We start from the raw sequence: 11,393 nt of genomic DNA, 5'->3' as shown, positions 1-11,393 counted from the left end.
GGTGGGCCTCGTTCTAGTGAATCAGTAGCCGCCTCCTAGGCATTGCCGTGGCCCAGCTATTGTTTGGCTTAAGGACAATAGACACTGTAGAACTGAGATTCTGTCCGGTTTGCCACTAACTTTTGTGCAGTTTTTCTGTCTCTGGACTTTGACTTATCTGTAAAAGAGTAATTTCCTACTTACATACTTACCTTTCCTGACTTTTCAGGACCCAAATTGGTTCTATTGTCTATAGAAATATGTGTGAAGTATAAAAGCCTACACAGAGGCCAGATACCACTAGGCCATCAACTTTTTCAAGAATCCGGTCCATCTCTTTATTTTCTAGAATACCTACTGGAGGTTTACCAAAGGCTTGTGGAATTCTGGTGTTCTGGTCCCAGATCTGTCACTGGTCATGAGTGAGAAAACCCACTTGTCTTGGGCATGTTTCCTCTACAGAGTGAAAGATTTCCTCCAGATTGGCATTTCATGACCAAGGGTATTTCAAGGACGGAAAGAATGAAGCACATCTGAGATCCGATTTATATTTAGAAAAAAGAAAAGACAGAACGGGCTGGGGAGAGGGGAGAATGAAAGACTTCGGCATTTAAAAAATATATGTCTGCATTATTAAATTTTGACAAGATAATTGACTTCTTGTAATTGTATTAGAAAAAGTGGGTGGGGGGGGGGAACCTGGACACCTCAGAAGTGTGGCTCCTGTCAGCAGAACTCTAACCCCTCCAACCTGAGCAGTTCCTCCCTCAAGACTGCTGTCAGCATGTGCCATGCTGAGCAAGGACTTGGGAACCACCAGGTCCTCTGAGGGACCCAGGAAGGACCCATGGACAAGTTCATTCTGTCCCAGCTTGACCAGCCCCCTCAAGGCCACTTCTGTGACTTCCCCTGAACTTTGGACCTCTCCTCACCATCTCTGCCCAAAAGCAGGTGCAGCACAGAACGAATGGACGCCCAATGCCAGCCTTCCCCACCCCCAAACATTTCCTTCAAAGGTCATCTTTCACAGTCAGAAACCCTGGTCAGATTCCCTCGTCCTTACCCTTTTCCCCAACCCCCAAGTACAAACCTTAGATGCCTGAGGACCTGGCTCCTGCTCCCTGCCCATCAGCCCCAGACCTTGACCTACCTGCCTGCCCCCAAAAAACCATTGCTTTCCTTCCCTTGAATCCCTGGGGTCTCTTAAAGAGACATACTGATGTGTGGCTTTCTTGAGTCAATGCTTCTAGTCTCTGAAAGATAATTTGCCATTAACTATAGAGGGTTTTTTTTTTTTTTTAAGATTTTATTTATTTATTTGACAGAGATCACAAGTAGGCAGAGAGGCAGGCAGAGAGAGAGGAGGAAGCAGGCTCCCTGCAGAGCAGAGAGCCCGATGTGGGGCTCGATCCCAGGACCCTGGGATCATGACCTGAGCCAAAGGCAGAGGCTTTAACCCACTGAACCACCCAGGCGCCCCACTATAGAGGTTTTTAAGTGGCTCCATGAAGGCATGAAGTGGCTTCAACCAATATGAAACTTGGAAGCTATCTGCTTCCATCCTACACGAGCCACTCACCCCCATGTCCCTCCCTCCGCTCATTATTTGTGTACACATATATGTCCAGACTTGGGCCTCATAGAGGTAAGGACAAGGTCTCATCTTGGTAAACCCCTAGTTGCCATCACAACATCAGGCATGGTAGGCATTTAATAATTATTTTCACCAGGAGTGCCTGGGTGGTGCCTGATTGTGATCTCTGTCAAATAAATAAAATCTTTTAAAAAAAAATTATCTTCACCAAAGCAGCAGCATACTCCGTTCACCCAGCAAACACATAGTGGTGGTCAGGAGCCTAGGGTCCAGGAGTCAAGAGACCCGGGTTTAAATGGCCTCTGGTGATTGCCAGTTACATGACCTTGAGCAAATGTTTTTATCTGTAAAAGAGGAGTACCTCCCAACCGGAGATTATGTGAGATCACTTAAGTAAACTTTTCGTGGTGCGGCTCCCATAAACCGTGGTGGTTATTATGCATGGTGTGCACAGGCTGGATCTATGCATAAATCACTAAAACTGGCAGGAAAAGGGCCTACGGATACCTGTCAAGAACAGGCACTCTGATGTGTATGAAACGGTGCAGGGAAGCATCAGCGGGCCAGCCAGGAAGGCACTCTAGCACATTCGGATCAGACCTTTACCTCGGGATAACTGGCCCCTGCCCAGTCCGACTTGACCCCACAGAAAGCTAAGTCCCTGCAGAACTAGCCCCACCCACAGGGTGCGCCCAGCCTCCCCCCCCCACCAAAGAACTGGAAGTAAGGTGCAAAGGAGCTCAGGTGGGGGCACTCCTCCCCTTACCAACACTCCTTCTCTGCCCCCTCCCTCCTCCCCCCATCCCAGAGCAGAGCTCCCTGCTTCTCTTTCAAACCACACAGCTACCAAGGAGCAAGGAACACTCAGCCACCAGCTCTAAAACCAAATCTTTATTCTCTAGTTTGAAAAGGAGGGTAAGTGGTTGTTCTGTTTCATTCCAGAGAACAGAACAAGGCCCAATAGGTAGAAATTACAGGAAAGTGGATTCCATTCATTATAAGGAAGAATTTCTAACAATTAGAATTATCCTACAATAGAACCAGGGCCTCAGGAGGTGGGGACTCCCTGTCACCTACGTGTTCAAGCAGAGGCTGGGCATCCATGACCTAGAAATGTGGAAAGGGAAGTGCGCCCCTTTCTGCCTGTCCGCCGACCCTCCATGATCAACAGGGCAGTCCTTCCCACCATGCTGAGCTCTGCAACGAGTGGAGGGTTGGGGGTGTTCAGACAAAAGCCTGGACACGGGGCTGCTGACAGCCAGGGGATGATGGTCTAAGTGATGGGAGGGTGCTGCGTTGATCTCAGGGAGGGGGAGCGGAACTGAGCAGTAACAGTAGATGGGTCTCTCGGAGTCCCAGTGCCTACGCAGGGGCAGGAGGAAGGGGACGGGGTGGGACAGGTTAGAGCAGCTCGGCCTCACCTCTCCGAGCTGGAAAAGGCCCAGGTGCGGTCTAACAAGGCCAGCAGGTTCTCCCGGGTGTATCCAGCTGGTCCACTTTTCCTCCCAAGAGCTCATTTACTAGGGGACTACGCCACACCTACTTCCAAAAAAAAAAAAAAAAAAAAAAAAAAAAAACCCGAGCTGAAGGAACTCATAATAAAAGACAAGGACATTAAGGCCTTAACACCAGAGGGGAAGGGTCTTCCTGGCCCCTGGTGGCCCCTCCAGCAGGAGGGCTCGAAGGGGGTAGGTGGAGCTGCTATTGCTACTTTTCCAGGGCATGGGACAGTCAGGTCGGAACCTCAGCAAACACCAGCTGGAGGCCGGAGTCCCGTGCTCCGCAAGCCGCTTCCCTGGTGCCGGGGTGGGGGTGGGGGGCTGGACCTCCCTCTCCAACAGGGCATAGCTCACTGGCTGCTCTCCCATCCCTTGCCTCCACCAGCAGCAACACAGCGCCCCCCCCCCCCCCCCCCCCGCCCCGACACCCGCAGCCCAGGCCCACAGCAACACTCTCCCGTCAGTGACGCCCAGGGTACTCCCCCACCCCTTCGGCCTCCGCAGCCCCTGCCCGCTCAGACGTCATGCTTCTTCTGATGGGCCAGGAGCTTCTCCTCGTCGTCGAAGGTCTGGCCACAGATGGCGCAGCAGAAGGCGCCGTCCCGGATGTGGCTCTTCCGGTGGGTGATGAGGTTGGACTTCTGGCTGAAGCTGCGGTCGCAGTCGGGGCAGGCGTAGGGGCGCTCACCCGTGTGGATGCGCCGATGGGACACCAGGTTGGACTTCTGGCTGAAGGCCTTGCCGCAGTCCGGGCAGACGTAGGGCTTCTCGCCGGTGTGGATGCGCCGGTGGGCCGCCAGGTAGGGCTTGTGGCGGAAGGCCTTGCCGCAGTCCGGGCAGACGAAGGGCCGCTCGGGGGCGTGGTCGCGCCGGTGGGCCGCCAGGTGGCTGCCCTGGGAGAAGCGGCGCCCGCACTCCTCGCACGCGAAGGGCCGCTCGCCCGAGTGCACCCGGGAGTGCGCCACCAGGTGGGTCTTCTTGCCGAAGTTCTTCCCGCACTCGGCGCAGGCGAAGGGCCGCTCGCCGCTGTGCTGCCGCTGGTGCGCCCGCAGGAAGCGTTCCAGCCGGAAGCTCCGGCCGCAGTCCTCGCAGCTGAACAGGGACGGGGGCGCGGCGGCCGCGGCCGGCGGGAGCGCTCCGGGGTCCTCGGGCGGAGGCTCGGGCGCCCGCTCCCGGGCGGGTTTCAGCGCGGCCTCGGCGGCGGGGGGCTCGGACGAGGCCTCCAGGGGGCCGGCCGGAAGCTGGGGGCTCCCCGCGCCGGGGACGCTCGGGGCCGACCCTTCGGACCGCTTGTGGATCTTGCTGTGGGACAGCAGGTTGGGTTTGTGGCGGAAGCGGCGGCCGCACTCCGTGCACGGGTAGGGCTTCTCGCCGGTGTGGATGCGCCGGTGTGAGGTCAGGTAGGGCTTATTGGTGAAGCGCTTCCCGCATTCCGGGCACTGGTGGGCCGTTCGCCCGTGTGCACGCGGCGGTGGGCGATCAAGTTGGGCTTGTGCCGAAAGCGCTTGCCGCAGCAGGCACACTGGAAGGGGCGGTCGACCGCGTCTCCACCAGGCCGTGGGGCGGTCACGGCCGGGCGGCCCCTAGGCCGGGGCCCCAGAGCCTTGGCCGCTGCCTCCTCCAGGGCCTCGGCTACGTGAACCCGCTTGTGAGCGACTAGCTGGTCCCACTGGGCAAAGCTCCGGCCACAGTTGCCGCATATGAAGGGCCGGGCCTCCGGGGCTGGGGCGTGGCACCTCCGCGCGTGGGCTCGAAGCTGCTTCCGCCGCCAGAAGCGTCTCGCACATTCAGGACACGCGATGGGCCGCTTTGCCGCCGAGTGTGCTCGCAGATGCAGAACAAGGGCCACCCAGCCTCGGAAGCTCTGCCTGCAGAGGTGGCAGGCGAAGCCCAGATCTGGGGTGGCAGCCGCGTGGACCTGGCAGTGCAGGGCCAAGAAGGGCGCGTGTCGGAAGCGACGGCCGCATTCAGGACAGGGCAGCGGAAGCCGGGCCTGGCAGTGCCGGCTGTGAAGCCACAGGGCCACCCAGCCCGGGAAGTGCCTTCGGCAGTGGGCACAGCGATGGGCCCTACTGGGGGCTTGGCCGCCCGACTGGGCCACGGAAGTGCCTTGTAACCTCAGCCCATGGGGCTCCTTCTCCAGGGTCTGGGGCAACTTCTGGGAGGGCCCAGGGACCTTGGGCTGGGCGGGACCCATGGCCAGGGGGCCCTTGCAGCGCCGTTCCAGCAGGGGTTCTTCCTCTGCTGAGGGTGGAAAAGCAGTGTCACTCTGGAGATCAACTTACCCTGCCCCGGTTCCTCCCTGGCCGACTCTAAGCCCGAAAGGAGCTCATCCCTCTGAACTCCTAGAGCCCTTGAATCTGGACTATTCTGTTTCCTTGTCTGTTTCACATCATTTCAATCCTGCGCTTCTAGATACCATTTCAAGTGCATTAAGTATTTACTAAGTATTTGCTAACCCTGGAAACTACCAGAAGGGAGGAACTCTGACACTTCTTGGAATCCCCCTCATGCTAGTCACCCCGTATCTGGCATGGAGTAAACACTCCAGCGTCGGCTAGACAAATATTCCTGCCTTGGGACTCATCAGAAAACGTGGTCACCTCTCCCTGTGGTGCTTTTTGCTTTCTACAAGCGCTTCCCTGCTGCCCCCAGCTCGTTTCTATTTCCTGCTGCTGCATTTGAGCTTCCCAGCCAACAGTGAGGCAGGACAAGACACGAAGCTCCCAGTTTGACAGATGAAGCAACTCTGAGGCATAAAAAGGAGAGAGGGGGCTTGCCCGAGTGGACACAGTAAACCAAAAGCAGAACCCAGACCGGGGAACAGGACTTCTAAACTCCCAGTCCAGTGCTCCTGCCTCTGCACCTGGGTTTGTAAAGTTCCCACAGAAAGAAACTCCCACGGCCTTTATCCTATTTATCCTCTCCTGGGCTCTGATCAAACCACAGGGGAGCGTTCTGGGCCTCTGTGACCTCAGTCACTCAGGGTGGAAGCGGGAGAGCAGGAGACAGCAGCGCTTCTGGGGAACAGGAGGGGAGTGCTAGATGCTATGGGTCAGGTCACGGCCTGTCCAGACTGTGCCCACACTCTGCCTACCTGCCCTCCTCTACCCACACACACGATTAGGACATGGCAAGGAGAGCTCTCCCGAATCCAAGGAACACCCACAGCTGGCTACCCTTGGGGGCCCAGATCCCTGCCTCCCTTGGGGTGGTAGGGATCATTACCAGGGCAAGACTGTAATCCCCGTCCGCTGCCAGGTCATGCCCCAACCCCACCAGAGGCTGCCCCACATTCCACTCTTCCACGGTGCCAGGGAGCCCAGATTCCTCAAGGAGAGCTTCCCGTAGCCACTGAGGGGTGGGTGGTGCGGAGCCTCCTAATGGACCTTCACTGCCGGCTTACAAGCTCCAGACACATCCTCCTCAATTCCCTAGCGCCGGACTCGTCTCCAGGAGCTCAGACATGACTCATTCCCCATGGCCAGACTGAGCACAGGAAAGACGCTGGTATGGGAAGGGGGTCCTTCCCCACTACAGGTGACTTCCTTCCTCCAGGATGAGGAGATCTGAGCACTGGGGCTGTGGAACCATTTAGGAACCCAACAAAGAAGGCCAGACTCTACCCTGGAGACCGTGGAGCTGGAGATGAGGCTTTTTCCAGCCCCTCCTGGGGAGGTTCCTGGGGATACTTCTGCGGCTGCAGTGCCGGCTTCGGCCCACACTCTGGTAGCCCCCAGATGTCAGAGAAAACTGCAGCAGTAAAGACACCCCTACCCCCATGGCAGAGCTCAGACCTCTGAGTGCAGAGAGGCCAGCCTTACCTGCGGGGAGGGGAGAGAAAACACGCATGAGGCTCTGAGCTCCTCCAGGGCAGTCATCTTTGTGTCCTCGCCAGCCACCACCCCCTCCCCCACGCAAGCCCCACACCCCGAGCGGCCGAGTGACCTTAATGGATACTGGATTAATCAATGAATGTGCTCCCTTCACCAAGGAAGTACACGACAGCGTTTGGGGGTCATTTCCTCCACCGGTAAGGTCACAGCATGAATTCTCCATGCTGATGGCCAAAGGCCGGCAGATGGCAGAAACTCTGGAATCCCTGCTGGCTCCCCTTCCCCCACCCTCCTCCCAACAGGAATTCCAGGCCCGGTTCCCAAGGGGCTGCGTAGGGCGAGCTAGTGTGGCCAAGTCTCGGGCACAATCCCCTTGCGCTTCTGGATGGCAAAAGGTCGTGGAGACCCCACACGCTCCTTTTGTTTACGCGCGTGTCCCCCTTCCACGTCGCGGACACACGGCTCCGCGCACTCCGAGTGGGCCCTTTCGGGTCCCCACGCAGAGCGCACCTCGCGGAGCCTGTGCGCAGGTGCGCGGGCTCGCCCCCCCCCCCATTCGGTCCAGCACTGCCCCCCCCAACACAGCGCACACACAGTCACGCGCCCGGCAGCTAGGGCCGCCCGCCTCGGGCCCGCGTGGAACCCCGCGCCCTGCCCGGGACGAACCTCTCCGGCGGGGTGCGCGGAGGCGCGTCGCGCGTCCATGAGGCCGGAACGCCGGCGCCGGCGGCCGCGCTCCCCACCCCGCGCGTCGACAGCGGCAGGTTCGAGTTCACAACTGCCAGGCCCGGGCCCAGCCCCCCCGCCGGTTCCCAGCGCCACGTGACTACAGGAGCTGCCGAGGGTCAGTCGCGGGCTGGGGCCGACGGCCGCGGCCGGAGGGCGGGGCGGGGAGGGCGGCGGGGCCCGTCCCCTCCGCGCCCCGATCCCAGCGCCCTCTCGCGGGCCGGGCCGGGGGCGGCCGCCCGATCCCGGCTCCGTCGCCATGGCGACCGCAGCCCGGATTTTCCGGGACGGGCCCGGCTCAAGTTTCCCGACCCTTTGTCCCTACGGAGGACGCGCGTCCCTGCGCGACCGCGTGGCCGGACTGCGGTGCCTCGGCTGGGCCCGACCTCGCTAGCTTCCTCCGAGAGAGCGCCCGCCGCCCTGGGGCCGCCCGTCCACGGGTGCGGCCGCCGCCGCCGGCCACCTCGACCCCCGGCAGCGCTGCAGCACCGAGATGCCCCCGGCGGGGCGCGGCGCGGCCGACGCGAGAGTCTGCCTTCCGGCTTGTACACAAGCGGAGAACGGAAGGGCCCGACCGTGTGAACTTTAGAAAGAGAATGCCCCTGTTCCAGAAATTACCGCGAGCAGGCGTTCCCGGCTTCCCGTGGCCGGGGGCGCGGGCCTGGCCCGGGGGCTGCCCTGGCCGCCGGCCATGTCGCGTGGAACCGCGCGGTCGCCGGGCGGCGAGCGGGGAGGCAGGTGCGAGCCCGCGCCCGTGACTCACCGCCGAGCAGGTGGCCGCGGCTTTGCGAACGGAACGCTTCCTGGGTTTTCCAGGCTCGGACGCTGTCGTGTACTTTTACACTTTTCAACAAAGTCGGTGTTAATCGTGCATTCATTTTTAAAACACTTAGATCTGTTGCACCAGTTCTATCGGAAATAGAATATAAAAATCTCTCATACTTTTAGTTCCTGGAGTCATTACATTTCAAATTTTGGTATGTCTCCTCCGGTGTTTTTTTCTATACTTATCTATGCATGTTTGACGTAATTGGGATAATATGTTGCAAAAAAAGGTATTCTGCCCTTTTCACTAACAGTATTGTGAGTTTTCTCCCGTTTTTTTAGATACTCTCTTGTGATAATGATTCTTAATGGCAGCATGAATGTACAAGTAAACTTTCTTGGTTTTCTGTACCATTAGAGATTCATCTTTTATTGCGCATGGCTGATTTTAAAATCCGAGGTGTGGGGAACTGATGGATCACAGGCAATGTATATTTTTAAAATGCTTTCTAAATTATCTTCCAGGAAAATTTATTAGCTTTCCCTTGAGAATGCCCATTTTTCCATATCCTTGATGACGCAGGCTGTTTTTTCAAATTTAAAGTCATCATTTCCCATTGTTTTGAATTTCATTTCCTAGATTACTAGTCAGCTAGCTTGTTTTTTCATATTTATTGCCTTTTTGTATTTTCTTGCGGATTTGCTTATGTCCCTTTGCTCACTTTATTTGTCCATTTTTTTAAGTTGGGAAATTTGGCTTTAGTTCACATTGCTTGGGGGTTCATATCTTATAAAGTAAAAGGCTATTATGGTTTCTGCCTTTGGTGTCATATATAGTGCAGCCCTGCACCCCAAATTAAATTTTATGTGTGTATTTTTATCACAGAAAATAAGTTTTAATAGAGTGTAAGTACTCCCCCTACACACACATTCCTCCCCCGCCCCCAAATAAATTTTGTCAGCTATAGTCACTCATTTCTTCTTCTGAATAAACTTTAGAGTTTGTCAAATATTTTAAAATATTGTCAATATTTTAAAAATCCATTTGAAGAGACTGAAGATCCCTGTCCCCCAATTGTTCGGGTCTTATTTTATCTCTCACAGTCGAGGTTTCTATTTGTAGATTAAATGTATAAGTTGTATACTTTTTATGTGATAAAATTGACAAACATGAGAAGAAAAACTTTTGTCAGATCATGTCCATAGCATATAGCATATCATACAATGCATGTCCAGTTTGATGGCTACAGAAGAATGGATTTGTCTATGAGAGCATTCAGAAGACTGTTTGTTTGTTTGTTTGATAAGTAGTTCCCACACTCAGCGTGGGTGGAGCCCAGCATGGGGTCTTGAACTCAACAACCCTGAGATCAAGAGCAGAGCTGAGTTCAGGAGTCAGCAGCTTGACCAACAGCGCTACTCAGGTGCCCCTAAGATAGTCTAGTTTTTACCTAAATACTTAGTAAGATAGTTAATACATAGGGAGTCCTTCTGTTGTGTCAGACAATTTTTGCTGCCTGGTGGGTCCTGGTGGGTGATAAACTCCTCACATACACATTTCAGTTAAACCTCTCAACAGCCCTAGGAAACCTACTCTTCTCTTCATTTTACAGATGAAACAACTGAGTCTCAGAGAGGTGGGGGAATTTCCCCGGGACCACACAGCTAGATAGGGGTTGATAGGAAACCGGCCCTACTCTTCACCATTGAAGCTGTACGTGTAGGAAAAGCACGGAGTGCTGGGCCCGGCGAAGAATAAACGTGAGATTCTTATCAGCTCAGGAGTAACTGTGGCGCACATCTAACGCTTCCTTCCCGCAGGCCCCCTCCAAGGGGAATTGCTTTGCGGACCCCCCCGAGTATCTTCATCTGTTGGGAACCTGTCTCACTTAAGCCCACAAACTACTCCCTCACTCTCCAGCCCCCACTAGAAGTGTCTCCCCCACCCCCAATCAGGAGTTAGCCACCTACTGTAGCTTCCTCTTTTGGCCAAAGCAAGTGATGGGCCCTTCACTCTGCAGAATGGAAAGGAACACAGGAGTCGGGAGGGATTCCCAGGCCTTCCTGCCAGCCAGGAATTCCAGGCTTTGGTATTTGGGACTCCACCCTTCAATATCCCTTAGAGGAGGATATGGCGGGGGGGTACAGCAACCGGCCAAACGGCCTAACCCAGTGGAGACTGTCTCAGCTCTGACCTGCTTGCCAGAGAACAGTAGGACTATACAGGGTAGAGGACCCACTAGGCAGCAAAATTGGCAAGGGCTCCGGGAGGATCCTCTTCCCCTCCCACCGTGCCTGGCCCCCACGACTGGATTAGATGGCAAAGTGAGCACGCCGGGGATGAGGGGAGTAATGTCTCCAGAAATTCTTTATGAAGAGGACCGAGTACAGCTTAGAAGCAGTCCCGCATCTGCCAGAGGGCAAACCGCACCCACCCCTCGCAGATACACGGTCCCAGGCCTCCCCATAGGACTCACTGCACAGCCAACAAATACTGAGTTAGTGCCCGCACTCTGCCACCGGCCACATGCGGGGCCTCCTCGCGAGCCACACAGAAACAGACCGTGCTGTTTTCCCACAACGTGGAAGGACATTAAGAGGACTTCTCCGCCCAGTTTAGCAATGGAAGTCTTTCCTGGGGTAGTACTTAATATGAAATAAAACCAAGCCATTTGTTGATAAACTTTGAATGGATGACTGTTGAAAAGCTGGAGGAGAGCAGGAAGCCAGAAAGAAGAGAGAACTTCACTCTAATGCTACTAACAGCTGTGGGGTCAGGCTTCAGAGAGCATCCTGAAGGCGGACGGGAAGCCTCGCAGAGCTCCTTCAGGAGTTCCCAGGCCGTGTGGGGAGGAGGCAGAAAGGTCCCACGCTGAGCTGTGTGGAGGCCACGCCTGCTGGCCCCTCGCAGCGGCTCAGGCAGCGCTCCATGCTGGGCCCTCCAGGCACAGACCTGGGGGGAAAGCAGCCGCCACCCGCGCTGAGGAAGACCCC

At 56.1% G+C, this 11,393-nt stretch overlaps 1 protein-coding gene across 1 annotated transcript; it reads right to left on the bottom strand.

Annotated features, from left to right (window-relative positions):
* Positions 1–2,449: 2,449 nt before the first annotated feature.
* Positions 2,450–8,275, bottom strand: REPIN1 (replication initiator 1). Its single transcript, XM_047695352.1, is given in 4 exon segments — positions 2,450–4,519; positions 4,522–5,316; positions 6,699–6,896; positions 8,253–8,275. Coding segments are annotated over 3 exon segments (1,884 nt in total). The 5' UTR covers positions 6,856–6,896; positions 8,253–8,275; the 3' UTR covers positions 2,450–3,587.
* Between the last annotated feature and the right edge of the window lie 3,118 nt (positions 8,276–11,393).

The sequence above is a fragment of the Lutra lutra genome, chromosome 11 (assembly GCF_902655055.1).
Source record: "Lutra lutra chromosome 11, mLutLut1.2, whole genome shotgun sequence".
NCBI lineage: Eukaryota > Metazoa > Chordata > Mammalia > Carnivora > Mustelidae > Lutra > Lutra lutra.
The sequence above is the reverse complement of the archived record's forward strand: the minus strand, read 5'-3'. Positions and strand labels throughout refer to the sequence as shown.